The 21,399-nt window shown below is 34.6% G+C and overlaps 1 protein-coding gene across 1 annotated transcript in view; it reads right to left on the bottom strand.

The window, feature by feature from the left end:
- Positions 1 to 21,399, bottom strand: part of LOC128983577 (cadherin-86C-like) — a 297,541-nt gene that overhangs the window by 9,247 nt on the left and 266,895 nt on the right. The window contains exons 18-19 of the mRNA XM_054402910.1: positions 21,110 to 21,240; positions 20,703 to 20,788 (exon numbers count right to left, since the gene is read on the bottom strand). Coding sequence (XP_054258885.1) covers positions 20,703 to 20,788; positions 21,110 to 21,240 — 217 coding nt within the window. The remainder of the gene's footprint in view (positions 1 to 20,702; positions 20,789 to 21,109; positions 21,241 to 21,399) is intronic.

Here is a 21,399-nt window from a genome sequence, read left to right as displayed (position 1 = left end):
CCTTTTTGTTCCGAAGGGCCCTTGTTCCTGAATAATTTTGTTTTTACGTTTAAGGTCGAGTGAGGTGTGGTTTTCGATGGTTTTAGTTATTTTAAATCGATTGGGACTAGTTTTAAGTGTATTAAACCACTCCATACAGGGTGTTTTGAAATATTATTACTTTTTACAATTTTTAAACATTTATTCATAAAGTGATAAAATTAGTTACCTCCATGCTCTATATAAAAGGGGATTATTAAAATAACTGTAAGTCTTTACTATATAAGAGGGAAGGATCTCAAGGAGTAAGAGAAAATATTAAATACCCCCGTCACAGCAAACCTGCAGACAAGGCGAATTAAATTAAAATTAAAATTAAAACAATTGTATTTGTATAAAACCTTACATTGCATGTTAAAATGAAGTACTTAACTAAAGCTATTTTTCTACAATTTATGTAGTATCTCTCTTTACAATTTCATCATCACAATAATTATTCTCAGACGACTCATTAACAATTTTATTATTCTTAGCAACTTGTCCATCTTTACTGATTTTGTCCAAGTTGGTGTTCAAGCAAGATTCCCCTTTACAAACCTTAAACCTTGCATATTGCAGAACAGGCAACACCAATCTTAAAGCACGAACAATGTGGTGCAAAAACACCTTTCATACATACTGACGTTTGCAACTTGTATCTTAAGTTCCTCAAACTTATTTTCAATCAATACAAGTACAGTTATCTTTCGTGGTTATGACGACCAGGACAACACTAAGACAATATGAGAGCAGTATTGTCGGTACATGCATTTTTGTCCTGAACAATGGGAACGAGGTTTATGGGGTAAAAATTGGGTTTTCTTATTTACTTTACCCTCAAAACACAAAGTTTCCCAATTTTTCTCTAGAACATTTTAAATAGCTTAAAAACAAATTATTTAGTACTAACGTGTTTTTGTATGGTTATAAGTTACGGATAAAAATTCTAAAATTCTAAATTTAAAATTCCCATGTAATTCTTATGTAGAATAGTGTAAAATGATTTTGTTTGTTAATAGATATATTTTGATCAAACTTGTCAAATTTATTTGTTTTATACTAGGCTATTAATATTTTACTATAAACACACTTTATTAGCCTCCTTGTAGCAGCAAACCTAGGTAATCGTTAAACGCAATGCTATTTTAGATTTAATTGAAAATCAAGTAAGTAAAACTGAAATTCACTAGGTCTGCAGGTTTGCTGTGACGGGGGTATTTAATATTTTCTCTTACTCCTTGAGATCCTTCCCTCTTATATAGTAAAGAATTACAGTTATTTTCAATAATCCCCTTTTATATAGAGCATGGGGGTAACTACTTTTATCACTTAATGAATAAATGTTTAAATATCGTAAAAAGTAATAATATTTCGAAACACCCTGTATGGAGTGGTTTAATACACTTAAAACTAGTCCCAATCGATTTAAAATAACTAAAACCATCGAAAACCACACTTCACTCGACCTTAAACGTAAAAACAAAATTATTCAGGAACAAGGGCCCTTCGGAACAAAAAGAGCCCCAAAAAGGGCCTTAGGACATCCAAAATTTTGGGAACTCATCGGATCTTCATTTCTCATACTATTTGTAACTCACAGGTGAAATTTCATGAATGTACAAATTTTGTTGTTTATAAAACCCTATTTTACCTGTACTATATGGGGCTCAACTGCATATGCTGACACACAGTTTCTAAAACCCAAAAGAAGTTTTTAAGAATCCTATCTTTTGCACCAAAAAGAACATCCTGTAAACCTATTTTCAAAAAATATGACATATTAACAATGCCTTCTCTTTATGTATTCAAAATGATAGTTTCTTTAAATACCCCCACTGCAGCAAACCTGCAGACTAAGCAAATTTCCATTTGCCTCGATTGATTTTCAATTAATCTATTAAAGTAACATTTATGTTTAACGATTACCTATGTTAGCTGCTACAGGGAAACTAATAAATGGTTTTTTTATTAAAACATCAATAGCTTAGTATGAAATAAATAAATGTGCCTAGTTTGATAAAAATATATACATAAACAAGCCAACTAAAACATTTTATAATAGGTATTCTCCATAAGAATAACATGGCAATTTTAAATTAACAATTTTTTTTTAATTTTCTCCGTAACCAATCACCGTACGAAAACACTTTGATATACCGTACTAAATTATTTGTTTGTTTAAGCTCTTTAAAAAGGTCTGGAGAAAATTTATAAATTTTGTGTTTTAAAGATAAAAAATTAGAAAACCCCATTTTTACCCCATAAAACCCCGTTCCCATGGTCCGATCATGCTGGTTCACAAACTCATTCAAGTTTATCCCGCCTTACACCTTCAAACCAAATTTTATCAAAATCGGACAAAAATTACTCAAGTTATCGTCCGGATGGACATATATATATATATACATGATAGCAGAGTACCCGTCCTTCGTACAGGGTTGGAATATAAGTATAAAATGCTTATTGCAGTTATACTCAAGCTTCGCGTTTGCAATAAGGGAGGACACAGTTTGATAAAATTTGCTTTTAGCGAATTTCCCATATAGGGAATAAGCTATTACCGTAGTACTCATGGTAAGACCTGGACGCGGGACCGATTATTGTTTTGTTTTGAGGTCCCTAGAGGCCAAAAACACCATCCGTTCAAATTCATACATATATAAATATTTATATATATATATATTTATATATATATATTTATATAGGTATATATATATATGTGTGTGTCCGTTAGCGCGATAACTCGAGCAAAAATGATCCGATTTTGATGAAATTTGGTACAAACGTGTAAACCTACATTTATTCTAACGAGTTTGCGATCCAGCATAATCGGACCATGGGAACAGGGGTTTATGGGGGGTTTTATGGGGTAAAAATGGGGTTTTCCCATTTTTGACCCTAAAAACAAAAAAATTTGCAATTTCTTTCTAAACCGTTTTGTAGAGCTTAAAAAAGAAATAATTTAGTATATTGAAGCGCTGTTGTATGCCTAACTGTCACAGAGAAAAATTCAAAAATAGTGTAATTTAAAATTCCCATGTCATTCCTTATGGAGAAAATTAAAATTGTTTTACTTTACTTGTTTATGGATATATATTGATAACATTATGCAAAATTAATTTACTTCATCCTATACTATTGACATATGGTCAAAAAACACTTTTTACCTTCCCCGTAGCAGCAAACCTAAGCACTCGTTAAATCTAATGTTATTTAAAAAGGGAATAAATAACCTATGTCTTATTTATGGAAATATTTTAGTAGAAATATAATCAGACAAGTTGAAATTAGCTTAGTCTGCAGGTTTGCTGCGGCGGGGGTATTTTTAGTTTCCAAGTAATTGTGTGAGCCCAAGGATGTATTCCAATACTTTTGTTGATCAAAAATATCACACATGCATAACAGATAGGTACCAAATATATTGTTTTGCTTCTGAGAATCTAAAATATAAAATTATAATGGTCCCAGAAACACATCTAACTACGAATTATATGTTGACAGCTGTATGGAAATTTGGTAAAAATTTTAGTTATAGCAATAGGAGATTTTACATTTTATTTGTGATCTTACAACATTACAGCATCCTAACCAAAAACTTTTCTTTAGATTTGGATTTTTTAAATAGTATATGAGTGTTGTCACTTTCTGGTAGAATTTGGCAAGCAATACGTTAGTTACATCATCAACTACATTTAAGTACAATATGTATATTTAATACTGTACAGTGGTCGTCCATTGGTCAAAAACTCGACCCTACAGATTTCTCTATTTTAACCTCACGCTTTTAATAAAACACGTGATTGTAATTTCTTCCATTTGTTTTGAATTTCTGTGTATGTTTTCTTGTTATTTTGTCACCAGCATGACAACCCATAAGGCCCATGTTAATTTTTAAAAATTTAAAATAAATTGTTTGTGCTTTTTTTAGCGAATTTCCCTATAGGGAAGTAGCTATTACCGTAGGTGGCACGGTAAGACCTAGACCCGGGACCGATTTACTTTTTCATTTTGATGTCCCCAGAGGCCAAAAACACCATTCGTTCAAATTTTTATATATGTATATATATATATATACAGGGTGATCAACTCAAGGAGGCCACCATTGGGATATCAGAAACGGTAAGAATTAGAGAAAACTTTAAATGGGGGACATTCCTTTATTTTTTGTGGCAGTTAAAAATATGATTTTATTTTTTCAAAATTCAGCCGCCATTTTCCAAAATGGTGGCCAACTTTGAAATTTCTTATGGAACACCCTATATTTTATGATGTTTTCGGATAGAACAGGCAATTTAAAAACTTTTTTATTCTTGACATTTTTTCGATAAACCCACTCGTTTTTATTAGTTACAGCCTATAGAAGAATGACTTCCGGTGTACATTTTACATCATGTAGCTCCTAAACAAGTGGGTTTATAGCGAAAATGCAAAAAGTAAATTAGCCAAATAAGTCTTAAAATTGCATCCACATTCCAAAAAGACCATTAAATTCGTTAAAACTATTAATTCTATTATTTCAAAAATGGCGGCCATTTTCCAAAATGGCGGCAAACTTGAAAAGTGGAAAACTGTGTATTTTATGGTCTTTATGGAATGTGGATGCAATTTTAAGACTTATTTGACTTCTTTACTTTTCGCATTTTCGCTATAAACCCACTTGTTTAGGAGCTACATGATGTAAAATGTACACCGGAAGTCATTTTTCCATAGGCTATAACTCCTAAACGAGTGGGTTTATCGAAAAAAAGTCAAGAATAAAAAAGTTTTAAAATTGCCCGTTCTATCCGAAAACATCATTAAATATAGGGTGTTCCATAAGAAATTCCGAGGACAGAAGTTTTGGCGGCCGATGTTGGAACCTAGGTCCTACACAATCGTAGGAAGTATATAATGAGTGTTTCAATCCATTTGGCATCAGAGGAAAAGCCTTTATGGACGTTTAAATAATAATTTCAAACAAACAAACAAGGCAGATATACGGAAACAGAGTTTTTTGGCGGCCATATCGTGTGCCATCTTCGAAAATATGACCTCAAAGGTTGTTGTAATTAAGTTTTGAGTATTGGAATGTGTTTGGCATTCCAAGAAAACCCCTATGCAGACGTTTAAATTATAATTTTAAGCCAACTAATAAGAGAGATATGCGAAAACAGAGTTTTAGGACGCCATCTTGGGTGTCATCTTGGAACATATGCCCCTAAAAGTTTATGTAAGTAGATTTTGAGTATTGCGATGTGTTTGGCATCTGAGAAAATCCCTATGCAGATGTTAAAACTATTATTTTAGGCCAACTAGGAAGAGACATATGCGTAAACAGAGTTTTGGGACTCCATCTTGGGTGCCATCTTGGAATATATGCCCCTAAAAGTTGATGTAAGTAGATTTTGAGTATTTCAATGTGTTTGGCATCTGAGAAAACCCCTATGCAGATTTTTAAACTAATATTTTAGGCCAAATAACAAAAGAGTAATGTGGCAAGCATGGTCTGGCCGCCATCTTGGATATGGCACTTCAGGTTCAAATTTCGATTTGGCAACACGCAAATTTGTACTCAGCAGGGTCGATATTATCCTAAGATAGCTGTTTACCCAATTGTTACATGAAACATTTCTTGTATAGCTCTTTTTAAAAACGTATGTTCTCCAATTGTGTTTAGTTGTAAATTAATAACATTAATACTATATGGATTATTAAATTACAAATTATTAGATTTTGGTTTTTAAATGATAAAGAATAATTACGTTTTTGTTACCCAAACAGCTACAAGGTTGATTTCGGACATATTTCGTCAGTAAAAACTCAAATATAATCACCTCAACGTATATTTAATCCGTTTTAAAAGTAAAATCTTTATTAAAATCTAATTTATCACGTTTTAATACGGGATATCACTATAAGTCTAATGGAGACTCTTAAAGCAAATTTCTTCTTCTTTTCAACTATAAAAGAATTATCAAAATCAGTCGAAAAACAATGGAGTTATTTGAATTTTTCTCTATCAAGGTCAAGTCAGATGGTCCGCCATTTTGGATGGCAGCCATATTGGTACTCGACCAACGCCGATCGTGGCATCATGCGTTTTCTTACTGTCCTAAGTGTCCTTGACAACAATCAAAAGAGAAAGTGCGTCCGAATAATTTTGCATACTCGACCCCAACCACGGCCTGGTCTAGTACTCATGGTAAGATTTGGACCCGGGACCAATTTACTTTTTCGTTTTGAGGTCCCTAGAGGCCAAAAACACCAACCGTTCAAATTCATATGTATATATTTATAAATTTATATATATGTGTCCGTTAGGACGATAACTCGAGCTAAAATGATTTTGATGAAATTTGGTACATATAAACCTACATTATTCGAACGAATTCGTGAACCAGCATGATCGGACCATGGGAACGGGGGTTTATGGGGGGTTTTATGGGTAAAAATTTGTTTTTCTCATTTTTGACCCTAAAAACATAAAATTTATCAATTTCTCTCCAAACCATTTTGTAGAGCTTAAAAAACCAATAATTTAGAATATTTGTAGCGTTATTATGCGCCTAATGGTTACGGAGAAAATTCCAAAAAATTTAAATTTTAAATTCCCATGTCATACTTATGGAGAGTAAGTAAAATGTTGTTGTTTGCTTGTTTATGAGCATATTTTGATCACATTTGGAAAATGCATTTATTTCATACTAAACTATTAACATTTTACAAAAGAAAAATACTTTTTTTTACCCTCCCTGTTGCAGCAAATCTTGAGTACTCGTTAAATTAATGCTATTTAAAGAGGGAATAAATGTGATATTTTTAAGGAGACATTTTAGTGTAAATCCAGTTAGGCAAATGGAAATTCGCTTAGTCTGCAGGTTTGCTGCGGCGGGGGTATTTAACTGTATGTAATGTGGTTATGAATAATTAAGTAGAGTACAAAATAATTATAATTATATTATATAATTATTTAAAATTTTTAAAATTATAATAATTATAATTTGTGATATAGGCCTATCGTTTTTATCAAAGATATAGTTTAACCAGACTAGGGGGTGGAAAAGTTATTGGGCTTAGGGACGTTACAATGCTAAATATTCCCTGGCTATGCCCCACGGGTTTACATAGTATTACACATCCACCATAGCCACAATGTTCTACCACTTCACCTAAACAATAGAGAAAAATAAATTATCAACAATTCGCAAAATACCACAAATTATTCATGAAATGAAAACATAAACATAACTGTAAACGCAAACAATCCTACTTTGACAGTTCTCATTGCGAATCACAGTTTTTTTGTTGCTGCTTACTGCTTAGTTCAAATTAGCTGTTTTCATAAATGAAAAAAAAATATAGTGCTGCACCCTGTTGGTAAATCTTATAACTTTTTAATGCTTTTCCATATCATAGAACCAACTTTTTTTAGTTGAAACAGCTGACTAAATTCTTTAATTCCCTTTAAATATGAATACTCATAAGGTTAACATGGGGAATTAAAGAGCCACTGGGGCGGAGCCCGAAAGGATTTATGAGATAAGAATATGCCTATATGTTAATCGAGAATGTAAGATATCATCATGCCAAATTTCAGCCCAATCTGTCCAGTGGTTTATGCGTGATTGAACTTTAAACACACAAACAAACAAACAAACACACAAACTTTCACATTTTAGCCCAGTCAATAAAGGTTTTGTGTCGAAACAAATTAGCGACAGGAAAAACTATATACCAATCGTTAGTACCCAACTAGATATACATTTCACCAAAAGTCCCGAAAAATCCCCCCGGTGCTTTCCCCCCCACTCCCCCCTCAAAGTCAAAATTGCATGGTTTTACTAAAACACGTCTAGTTTACGTACGAGTTGTCTAATTCGGTTAAATAATAGCTTGTTGTCTTTAGAATTAAATTTCCTACAAAAAATATCATATACATGATTACCGTAAATCTAACAGTTTTTCCGTAATTTTAGTGTAATTGGTGAAATTGTGTTAATATTGACACTGTTATTTTGGATTTTCTACTGTATTTTGTTTATTTGCGAGGAATTCAAAAAATAGTTTGTATATGGGTTGTAGAGCGTTTTCTAACGAACACATACATATATTTAAGTCCAGGATTCTGATGTAAATGTGGGCGGTAGTGTAGCCTAAATAGACAATAGTCGGAGCGCTCGGCGGGCGACCCTGCAGAGCCGCGCCAACGCGACTGTCGAGTATTTATATATAAATAAATATGTACAAATGCAATTGCATGTTTGAGTTGATAGATTAATTTATATTATTTGGGACGCTATATTATCCTCATTTGCAGTCCTTGCAATTAAATGCGACCCCTTACTGTTCTTCAATAAACTTAATAAGGTACCATAATTTTATTTTATCGTTGAAAACGAAATCAAGGCTGCCAGTTTTAGTTCAGGAGAGTTTCACTCCAAACCCTTGACATGGTATTACATTATCCACCACCTATGGACCCGCCGTGTCCCGGTCTGAAATTCTTAATTTGTATCTCATATTGACGAAATTTATAGCATCACGAACCACCTCCTTGCCATTTAAAAACTAGACTTAGTTTAGTTTGTTAAGCACATTTTCCTGAGAAGGATGATATCAGTTCGTTTTATTGATACCCAGAATCTCCAACAACCAAACAAAAAGAACAACTGAGAAGAGCTACACAGAAAACTTATAATCAGAAATCATAATTATTACTAAAAAATTGTATTTACCTTTTGTCTACAGCTCAATAAGTTGTAACTTCCGTTACCGCCGAGTTTCTACTGTGACGACGCTACTTCAGCCGAAGACGTCTGATGATGGCATGTTAATGCCGAAACGGCCGTAACGGAAGTTTCAACTTATTGAGCTGTAGACAAAAGGTAAATACAATTTTTTAGTTACATCACAGCTCAGGGGCTTTAAATATGGATTTTAATTATTACTGATTCAACGAGATGTGCTACTGCAAAAGAAAACTTTTTGGGCAATATAAAGAATAAAAGAAGAATGCTGCAAGCCGTATCGTTGGAGATGAAACGGATGGGTGTTACTACATAGTCATTTACTGCTGAAGAGGACGCCGGCTACATTGTCAACATCACCTTAAGAAAATCAAATCAAAACTACAAAGTTATTGTTGTTGGTACGAAAACTGACCTTCTAGTCGCGTTAGTAGCTTTGGCTCCGCCAGGGAAAGACATATATCTTTTTAAACCTAGTTGGCCTAGTAGTGCTATAGTGTAATGTTTGAAAGCCAGTAAATGATCGGTAAAGCTAGTAAATGATTGGTTATTTGTGGATATAAGAGATGGATTATTATTTGTACATGTGATAACTGGGTGTGACACCACTTCATCTTTCTACGGCTTAGGAAAATTGAAAGGAATGGACGTGTTAAGGTCTTTACTGCTGCTAAGAGTCAGGCAGTAGTTTTCAATGACAAAATGCGTCCGTTGGAGAGACATTTGTGTTAGGAATCTATGGGCTGGATAGGTACGCTAATTTAAATTAAGCTATTTATTTTAAATTTACTATAATGACAAAGAAAGCCTCTTAGAGATCCAATTTTGATCTGGCTATACTGTCTCCCACCAGTGAAGCTTGTACTAAGAGTGTACCTACAAGTAAAAAGGTGGATTGTCAAGCTCTTGTCAACTAAATGGGGCTGGAAATAGAATCCATCAAAGAAAACGAAGGAGAAACTAAATCTCTAAGACTAGTAACTAGTCATAAACCAATTGCGCCAAACAAATGGTTAACGTTAATTTCCTAATAATGTAAGCAAACATGCGGAAACTATTGCGGGTGTTGTAAGTTGGGCACTGTAATGGTCTAAGGTAATTTTTAGTGTATTTGCAATCAGGCCCTCTGACTCCCTACTCTTCAACTGAGCAGGGTCTGTCCTCTCACTTCTTGTTTTTCTTATTCTTCCCAAGTATGGACCAACAGTCTTCATCTTTTTATCTTTGCTCTCTTCTTCTCCCAACTTCTGTCCCTTTTCCTTCTTCTGTTATAGGAAACCCCACGTGTTAGGTGGACCATGCTGAGGGGTGGATAGCACCAGGCCTCTTTAGAATGGTGTCTGAATGGTACCTTCACGAAACCATGCACCCTCCTGAAGTAATCAGCCTTACCTGGACATGCAGGGACTTCAGTCCAGGAAGTCCAGGTTGACTTCAAATCCCTAGCGAGAAGCTCAAACGTGGGGTAGTACCGCAAGTCATGGAAAGGGAAGTAAAATGCCCCGACCTTTGAAGAACTACACGAAACCAGGAGATCCTGGTGAAAAGGGTGATCCTCGTAGAGTAGGGCAGAGAAGGGCACGAACTCGCTGGTACCTACGCTTCTTAGAACAGGGCATGGATCCTGAAGAAGCGAGGAAAAAAGAGGAGGAAAGGAAGGCATCAGCAGCTCAGGACCAACCGGCGCTTAGAAAGGAGAAAAAGGGCACAAAAGAAAGTACCCCACCCCTTAATAAGATCTCTTTGAGAATGTTGACAGGTTTTCTAACTGGACATTGTAGGCACAGAGGTCGTCTGGGAGAAAAAAAGAACATTGTTCAGGAAAGTGACTGCCGATTCTATCAATCAAGGGAAGAAACGCCCAAACATATATTGGTTGAATGTGATGTAGTTTGACGAAAGAGAGCCAAGAGCTTGGGAATGCACCAAGTAGCAGTTAGAGATTTTCCGCAGTTAGAACTCGACCTGACGCTGAACTTCATTAAGGTGTTAGGATTGGGGATGGTTCTCTAGGCTAAGACTGGAGACTAGTTTGGGGGACACAATAGATCTTACAGGTCGCACTGTAATCTTCCCCCCAGGTATTTTTAGTACCATTATCAGTAGTGGTCTAATTTGCCATAACGCGTCTACAACCATTGAAGAGGACCAAGACAAAGATGAGTAAAGATTATATCTCTTAAAGGGTGGGAGGGTGGTACTTGATGCTATAAATTTTGTTAATATGAGATAATTTAATATTTAACAATTTATTCAAAACTGCTTGTTTTGCCAGACCAGGACACGGCGGGTCCATAGGTGTTGGATATTGTAATACCATGTCAAGGGTTAGGAGTTGATATTTCGTTTTGAACGATATAGTTTTCTTAAAAATAAAATTATGGTACCTTATTAAGTTTATTGAAGAACAGTAAGGGGTCGCATTTAATTGCAAGGATTGCAAATGAGGATAATATAGCGTCCCAAATAATATAAATTAATCTATCAACTCAAACATGCAATCGCATTTGTACATATTTATTTATATATAAATACTCGACGGTCACGTTGGCGCGGCTCTGCAGGGTCGCCCGCCGAGCGCTCCGACTATTGTCTATTTAGGCTACACTACCGCCCACATTTACATCAGAATCCTGGACTTATATATAAGTATGTGTTCGTTAGAAAACGCTCTACAACCCATATACAACTTTTGGGGAAATGTATATCTAGTTGGGTACTAACGATTGGTATATAGTTTTGCCTGTCGCTAATTTGTTTCGACATCAGCTATATATTTGTCTTTATTGACTGGGCTGATTTATAATATTTAGTAAGATATAAAAATTTGAACGAATGGTGTTTTTGGCCTATGGGGACATCAAAATGAAAAAGTAAATTGGTCCCGGGTCTAGGTCTTACCATGAGACCTACGGTAATCTACTTCCCTATAGAGAAATTCGTTAAAAGTAACCACCAATCATACGGCAACAATCAATTTATCCATCAATATCCTACTCTTTTTAAAAATAATTTGAAATATCCAAGACATCGCCTCTGTCTGTATGAAAGATCACCATTATATGAGTCTCAGGCTTTACAACAGTCTACCTACCCAATTCAGAGAAATTACCAATATTTCAAGATTCAATAACGAACTTCTTAGAAAAAAAGTTTGACTCTCTTTGAATATTTGAATAACAGTTAAACATTTTTCTATTACATTTATTTAGTTTATAGGAATGTATTGTAAATCTAGTTTTAATAATGGACAATGTCACCTGTTTCGCCAGCAATGCTGAAAAATTGAAATGCATCTGTGACAATAAAGGAATATTTCATTTCATTTCATTTGCTTACTTTATATTATCCGGAGGCCACCCTTATATAGCGCGCTGCGGCGGCTATGTTAGGTTGGGTTATCATAAATATGTTTGTAGGACTTTCCTCGTTTCGTTATGAATCAAAAGATACCAGATGAGTCATACTTTCGCCCGCCAATTCCCCTCTAAGTAGGCCAAGGTCAGGTCATTGATCGGAGCACGTGCATCACCTGTCACCGCCTTGTATCTGGGTCAGTGTCCTGAGTGATGACTTTTCTTGTACTGTCCAGGCCCACTTTTATAAACGGGCAGACTGGGCATATGCCCAGGGGCGCCGGTGGTTGGGGGGCGCCCCGGGCGCCCTGAACCACCACCCGCACTAGGAAAAATAGGGTTTTATCAGCCGGGATTTAAAAAATAAAATGGGTGATTTCAACTTCTAGTTAAGTGATTTTCCCTTATTGCAAAAGTAAATAAATACAACAAAATTGAAAATACTCGACATTCAGGTTATACCTCGTTTAGTCAGGGAAAGGCAGGCAGCAGTGTGAACCGGGCGCACTCACTATACTATCAGAGGCAGGGAGGCCTGCATGGTGGAAGGAAAATACATAGGTGTGCTATTCCCATCATATGCTGACGTCACTCAGATTGCAAACACCATTTTACCATTTAGAAAAATTGTAAAACAATAACAATCAAATCAAAACAAATATACTTAAATGGCAATACATCAGCTGATTTTTTGTTTGCAATTTGGGTGACGTCAGCAAATTACGGGAATAGCATGTAGGCCAGCTGTAGTCTACAGGCCTACGGTTGACGTGCCTCTCCTCTCCCTCCCAGTCCCATCCCCATCCCCACAAGTCACAACTACCAACTACCGTGCGGCGCCAGGCCAGTACAGTAGTACTCCTCCCTCAGTAGTCAGTAGTCAGTATTTTGTGTTGGTGTTGTGCCTGCTGCACAGTCGTCAAATCAGTCACAACACAACCTAAACTGTGACAGTCACTAGTCAGTGTTAACACTCACACTGCAGTTAGTGAACCAGTAATAAATAAATAGAGAAGTGTTGATAAAGTAAGTAGGCCTATAAACAGTAAAAAATGCATAAAAAACCTAGTGCAGCCGAAAGCGGTTGGCTCAAAGAAAACAAACTCAAGAAGCAGTTTTAAAGAATGTATTAACCAGTATTTCCATTGATACGGAATTGAAAACTCCCTCCCGAAACAAAACTGGTAAAAAACATGCTAATGTATAAATATAAATATATATATGCATAGGCCTATTGTAGAACCATGGAAAAAACATACTCCTTTAGTGGAATCTCGTTCAATATGTGTGTAATACAATGAACTGCACACTGTACTGTACTGAACAGTAATCAAATCACTGCGTAGTGCATTAAGCTATTGGCGCAGGGCAAAAGGCATTTGCATAGCAACTACTGTCAAGTTCATTGCACTCACCCCAACCCCCAACCCACATGCAGTGAATTTCGGCGAACTGATGAATCAACCCCCCTTATTCCCTCTTCCCCTCCCTACACTGCTGTGGTCAAAACCTTTATATATATATAAGGGGGGGGCGCTGCTTTTGGGTTTGCCCAGGGCGCCACTGACCCTTAACGCGGCCCTTGTACTGTCCGATTCATAACAAAACGAGGAAAGTCCTACAAACATATATATGATAACCTAACCTAACATAACCGCCGCAGCGTGCTGTATACCCACTTGGCGGAGTACATGTGGCAGCTAGCGTCGGCGACGCATTCAACTCAATCCTTGCCGACATCGCTGCCTTCTGGGAGACAGAACTCAAAGCGCTAATCATAATCGTGTCAAATTTGGACAGTAAGTCAATTAAAGTATGTTCTTTCCAATTATGTAGTTATTTTTGGTTTACGGGATAAAAAATAATTTAAAAAAATAAATTAAATAATAAATAAATAACAAATAATTAAATTGAAATAAATCCCTCTAAAATAAGTAGCCTGTGGTTAATTCCAAAGTACCGTAATTTGATAGTTTCCCTGTTAGGTTTTAGACAGATTTTTGTGATATATTTGGTAAAAAAGTTCTTCAGTTTTTGGAACTTCTTCAGGGATGACAACTAGGGCAATATCCTATTCAAACTCCACCTCCTTTGCTGTTTGCCAAATTGTGATGAACAGAAATGTTACTACTTAACTACTTACTTAAAATACTATACATCTGCGTATAAAATACTTGATCAAAATTGATCCTGTAAATAGACCTATCATGACTGAAAAATACCCCCGCCGCAGCAATCCTGCCGACTAAGCGAATTTCCATTTGTCTGAATTGATTTTCAGTTAAATATATTTTAATAACATTATGTTTAACGAGTACCTAGGTTTGCTGCTACAAGGAAACTAATAAAGTGTGTTTTTGAGTAAAATATTGATAGCTTAGTACAAAAAAAAATTTGCCAAGTTTGATCAAAATATATCCATAAACAAGCAAACTACAACATTTGACAATATTCTCCATAAGAATAACATGGGAATTTTAAATTTAAAATTTTTTTAATTTTTTCCGTTACTAACAATCGAACAAAAACACTTTTATATACTAAATTATTTGTTTTTTTAAGCTCTTTAAAAAGGTCTTTTAAAGAGAAATTGGGAAATTTTGTGTTTTGAGGGTCAAAAGTGAGAAAAACCAATTTTTACCCCATAAAACCCCCCGTAAAGCCCCGTTCCCATGGTCCGATCGTGCTGGTTCGCGAACTCATTCAAGTTTATCCCGCTTTACACCTTTAAACCAAATTTCATCAAAATCGGACAAAAATTACTCAAGTTATCGCGTTCACGGACGTATATATATATATATATAAGTCTATATATATATATATATACCCCCGCCGCAGCAAACCTACCGACTAAGCGAATTTCCATTTGTCTTAATTGATATTTCGATTAAATATATTTTAATAACATTAGGTTTAACCAGTACCTAGGTTTGCTGCTACAAGGAAACTAATAAAGTGTGTTTTTTTGTAAAATATTGATAGCTTAGTACAAAATAAATAAATTTGATCAAAATACAAAATATATCCATAAACAAGCAAACTACAACATTTGACAATATTCTCCATAAGAATAACATGGGAATTTTAAATTTACAATTTTTTGTTACTATTAACCGAACAAAAATACTTTTATATACTAAATTAATTGTTTTTTTAAGATCTTTAACCCTCCCAGTGTTACTTGACGAAAATTCGACAAGCAGCACACTTTGTGTAGTGTTACTTGTCGATTTTTCGACACGCAGACATTGTTTACGGCGAAGGCTCTATGACTGACTGAATCGGATTGAATTGGATCGAGTTAGGTATCGTTCTTTCCGTAATATTCTAAGCTTTCTCCAGAGGTCTGTCTCAGCGCTGTATGTTCTCTGAGCCGATCGTAATTGTAGCAGACAGCTGACGTGCGTGTATTTGTAAACAGCTAGGTTACCCTCGGACCGATGACTGATGTGTTATATTACGTTTATCATTGTTTTAGTGTTAAAAATCAAAAGTAGTGATATACGTGGTGCATTATAAGAAGATTTAAGTGGTTTTGAAGTGCTGGTTGATGATCCTGAAGAAGTAGGTAGTGATATTGATGTAAATTATCAGCCAGATTCCTAGCTATGGTTAGGCTATGCATTCTTAGCTAAACGCTATGTACTGAAATCTGTTTTTTGCCCATAACTTATTTATTTGCAAATCTACTTCCTTATATTATTATATATTTGTAATCCTCATAAAATTTAGAACAAAGTGGCTATTTTCAAATATTTATAGGCCTATAATTTATACAATTTCATTGAGCGCAAACTTATTTTTTTTTTCAATTTTTCCAAAATAATTTTTTTTTTTTACCAAAATAAATTTTTTGAAACAAATATTCCTTATGTTTTATGTATGATATTGAAGCCCATGATTTTCCAAACAAAATGGTATATAGAACATTAGAATTAACATTGTTTTAAGCTTCTCAGGTCCGTTTTAATAAAACCTTGCAAATGCGCCAAAAATAGGTGGACATTAAGGCCTAAACTATGGACACTTGGAGGGTTAAAAAGGTCTTAAGAGAAATTGGGAAATTTTGTGTTTTGAGGGTCAAAAGTGAGAAAAACCAATTTTTACCCCATAAAACCCCCCGTAAAGCCCCGTTCCCATGGGCCGATCATGCTGGTTCGCGAACTCATTCAAGTTTATCCCGCTTTACACCTTTAAACCAAATTTCATCAAAATCGGACAAAAATTACTCAAGTTATCGCGTTCACGGACGTATATATATATATATATAAGTCTATATAAAAATATATATATATAAAAATAATAATAAAAAATAATATATATAAAAATTTGAACGAATGGTGTTTTTGGCCTCTGGGAACATCAAAATACTTACTTACTTACTCCTGTGGCCACACAAATCCCAAGTGATTTTTGGCCTCGCCAACAATGCTCCTCCACTGCTGCCTATCTTCTGCTGCCTCCAAACTCGCTCCTAACCTCCTGAGGTCCTGCCTCACTTGGTCATTCCATCTTAATCTGGGCCGTCCCAGCGGCTGTCGTCCTTCTGGTTGCCCCATCCATACCTTCTTAATCATACAGTTATCATCTCTTCTATATACATGTCCCAGCCATCGTAATCTTCTGCTCTTTACCATTGCTATGATATCTGGGTCATTATAAAGTTTTCTTAATTCTTGGTTCTTCCTTATCCGCCATTCACCATTGTCATTAATAGGACCAAACACTCTACGTAAGATTTTATTTTCAAAAACTATCAATTTCTTTTCATTTTGCTTTGTAAGTGTCCAGACTTCTGCTCCATATAGTAGAACTGGTTGTATTATTACTTTATACATCTTTATTTTAGTTCTTCTGGTCAGGAGTCTACTTCTAAATAGTTTTGTTAGACTCCAATAGCACCGTTGAGCTGCTGCTAATCTACATTGGATTTCGTCGTCTTGTCTGCTTTTAGTACAGGCAAAATAGATTAAAATTCACCAAAAAAACAAAAAAATTAGTTCAGGGATGAAACTTTGGTTTTAACTTCGTTTTACCAATAAAAGTCAAGATCCAATGAGTCCCTAACAGTCCCGATGGGGGGAAAAAGGTTTTTAGGGGGTGGGGAGGGGGAATTTTGATATAATTCATTATTCATGATTTGAAGTCATTTAGGAAGTCGTTTTTAAGGTTTGTATACACTGTGAATCGATAGTAACCATATTTAGGTCGATAGAACCACCTCCATAAGAGATTTAGCATATTGGTACATGTTTAGTTGTTATTTTTCTAGGAGGAGTAGGGGGAATTTTAAATAATTTATGTTTTTTGACTTATGACTTGTTGGGTGTCGTTTTCAATGGATTTCTACATGCCAAATAGAATGGAACCACTATTTTGTCAATATAACTACATTATTAACAGATTTGGAGTGCTATCTGACTGAAATAAAATAAATGTTTGTGCACAAAATTAATTAATATTTAAACATAAAAATTAAAACTATTATCTAAACATCAAGTATTAATTGAATGAGTTTATTTTTACAATAAATTCAATTTTCCCCATAATAAAAAATACCCCCGCCGCAGCAAACCTGCAGACCAAGCGAATTTCCATTTATCTGGCAGGATTTCTACTAAAATTTGTCCTTGAAACTGTCAGATTTATTTCCTATTTAAATAACATTAATTTTAATTAATAATTAGGTTTGCTGCAACAGGGATGTAATGGGGGTTGTTTTTATTAAAATGTTGATAGCTTAGTATGAAATAAACAAAATTGCCAAATTTGGTTTAAATATATCCACAAACAAGTTTATTTATCTACAACAGTTTATTTATTTTCCATTAGAATAACATGGAAATTTTAAATTTAATTTTTTTTTATTATCTCCTTAACCGTTAGGCGTACAACAAGGCATACCTATACTAAATTATTAAATCTTTTAAGCTCTAGAAAGTGGTTTGGAAAGAAATTGTGAAATTCTTTGTTGATGGGGTCAAAAATGGGAAAACCCAATTTTCTCCCCACAAAAGTCTCCATAAACCCATAATACATTGTAATACATTGACATTAAGTCAGGATTTAAACCATGTTTTATGATTTAAAGTTCAAGTAAATATCTATTAACCTTTGCGTAGCCCCTACAAAGTTTGTATATATGTTTTATATGTTTTGTACATATGTATACTGTTTTTATATCCTTCAGCAAGTCAAAGGAATACATTCTAAGTTACAACCAGGTTTTTAGCGAATTTCCCATATAGGGAATAAGCTATTACCGTAGGTCTCATGGTAAGACTTAGACCCGGGACCAATTTACATTTTTGTTTTGAGGTCCCCAGAAGTCAAAAACACCATCCTTTCAAATTCATATACATATGTGTCCGTTTAGCGTGATAACTTGAGCACAAATTATCCGATTTTGATGTAATTTGGTACAAACGTGTAAACCTAAATTTATTCGAACGAGTTTGCGAACCAGCATGATTGGACTATGGGAACAGGGGTTTATGGGGATTTTTATGGGGAGAAAATTGGGTTTTCCCATTTTGGCCTCATCAACAAAGAATTTCACAATTCCTTTCCAAACCACTTTCTAGAGCTTAAAATATTAAATAGTTTAGTATATGCCTAGTAAATAAGGTTCTTTTTATTTACGTTTCTTTTATTTACTTTCCGTAAAAATTAAAGTAATTTTTCACCGACTTCTTATCCTTTAAGGTTAAGGAGATAATTTAAAAAAATGTAAATTTAAAATTCCCATGTTATTCTAATGGAAAATAAATAAACTGTTGTAGTTCGCTTGTTTGTGGATATATTTTTAAACCAAACTTGGCAATTTTGTTTATTTTATACTAAGCTATCAACATTTCAATAAAAACAACCCCTATTACCTCCCCTGTAGCAGCAAACCTAATGACTCATTAAAATTAATGTTATTTAAATAGAAAATAAATAGTAATCCTGTCAGGTAAATGAAAATTTGCTTGGTCTGCAGGTTTGCTGTGAGGGGGTATTTTATAATAATAGGAAAAATTAAATTTATTGTAAAAATAAACTCATTCAATTAATACTTGATGTTTAGATAATAGTTTTAATTTTTATGTTTAAATATTAAATAATTAATTTTGTGCACAAACATTTATTTTATTTCAGTCAGATAGCACTCCAAATCTGTTAATAATGTAGTTATATTGACAAAATAGTGGTTCCATTCTATTTGGCATGTAGAAATCCATTGAAAACGACACCCAACAAGTCATAAGTCAAAAATCATAAATTATTTAAAATTCCCCCTACTCCTAGTAGAAAAATAACAACTAAACATGTACCAATATGCTAAATCTCTTATGGAGGTGGTTCTATCGACCTAAATATGGTTCCTATCGATTCACCGTGTATACAAACCTTAAAAACGACTTCCTAAATGACTTCACATCGTGAATAATGAATTATATCAAAATTCCCCCTCCCCACCCCCTAAAAACCATGTTCCCCCATCGGGACTGTTAGGGACTCATCGGATCTTGACTTCCATTGGTAAAACGAAGTTAAAACCAAAGTTTCATCCCTGAACTAATTTTTTCATTTTTATTTAATATTTTTCCTGTACTATTTCACTTGTTATTGTCACTCCCAGATATTTAAAATTGTCAGTTTTTGTGAATTTAAAATTTAAGACTTCCAAGTATGGTTGGTTATCAGGTAGTCTACTTATCTTCATTATCTTAGTTTTCTCTTCATTTATTTTTAATCCCACTTTTTGTGTTTCAGTGATTAGCTTTTCTGCTAGCTCCTTAATATCTTTTTTATTTTCTGCTATTAGTGCCACATCGTCTGCAAATGCTAGAACGTTTGTCTTCCCGCTAATCTTTGCACCTCCCTGAAGACTGCTCACCTCTCTCAGCGCTTCTTCAATGACTATATTAAATAATAATGGGGATAGTGCATCGCCTTGTCTTAGTCCTGTGTTAATTCTAAAGGTGTCTGAGTATTCATTTTCTACTTTGACTTTTGATATGGTCTTAAATGTGCACATTTTCGTAAGATTGACAAGTTTCTTTGGAATCCTGTGTTTTTCCTTCAACTTCCACATTTTTTGTCTTGATATGCTATCATAAGCTTTTGCAAAGTCAACAAAAAGAATATACAAGTCTTTGTTGTATTCCCAGTATTTAGATGCTATTTCTTTCAATATGAAAATCTGGTCGGTTGTTGATCTGCCTGCCATAAATCCTGCCTGGTGTTCTCCCACTATGTTTGCAGCGTATTTCTCTATTCTATTAAGAATTATTTTAGAGAGTATTTTGTAAGTTGTGCTTAAGAGTGATATTCCTCTGTAATTTTTGCAGCCTAGTTTGTCACCCTTCTTATGGATGGGGACAATTACAGCTTCCTGCCATTCAACTGGTATTTTCTCTGTTCTCCATATTTTCACAATCAGCTTGTATAAATACATCAAAATGAAAAAGTAAATCGGTCCCGGGTCTAGGTCTTACCGTGCCACCTACGGTAATAGCTACTTCCCTATAGGGAAATTCGCTAACATGCATAGGCTATATGACTCAAACACTCTGTTAGCTAAATTATAGTATATTATGTTTTACAGTTAAGTTACCTTGAACTGACTTAGATTCATGTCCGGGATCTTCCTCCTTAACCACAAATTGGACTTTTTCTGCAGTATGAATGCGACTTCTTTTCCTGTAAGAAATGTTGTCTTATTACTATAATTTATATTTCAGCTCTCTTTTTGAAACTTGAGAGTTTGCTATCATTTCCAACCAACGGGGTTTCAATCTTGAAGAGACTTTACTTTCACCGGCCGATTCTAAAGTGTAGCCCTTGATAAATAACTTTATGATACTCTGTAGCACCATTACACTGATGGATGACTATAATTTTGAAGTAGAAATCCAGAGAAATTATGTTTGAGTACGTTGGAAAACTATAGCAAAAATACTAAAAATACTACTGTTATGAATGAATGTTAAGAAACTTAGTATGTAATGTTTTCTCCCATACCTGGTGGTTGCATAGAGAGGACAACAAGGACAGAGACAGCAGCACAGTAGAGTGAGCAGTGTAAGAGCAATCAAGAGCAGAATAAGCAACAAGATCCAGAACAACAAGCGGTTCTCAGTCTGGTATGCGCCCTGTGCAAGACATTAGCAAAAACCTGATACTGTATTATGAACATAACTGCTGGAAACACATTGCTGAATTCATTTCATTTTTAAAGTAAGTTGTTTAGAGGGTAATTGTTTTGGTAATTAGAATATTCATAATGCTCAAACTATATTGTTACACATATT

This window comes from Macrosteles quadrilineatus, unplaced genomic scaffold (genome assembly GCF_028750875.1).
Source record: "Macrosteles quadrilineatus isolate MER2022 unplaced genomic scaffold, UCM_ALF_1.0 Scaffold_1__1_contigs__length_201487025, whole genome shotgun sequence".
NCBI classification, from domain to species: domain Eukaryota; kingdom Metazoa; phylum Arthropoda; class Insecta; order Hemiptera; family Cicadellidae; genus Macrosteles; species Macrosteles quadrilineatus.
The sequence above is the reverse complement of the archived record's forward strand: the minus strand, read 5'-3'. Positions and strand labels throughout refer to the sequence as shown.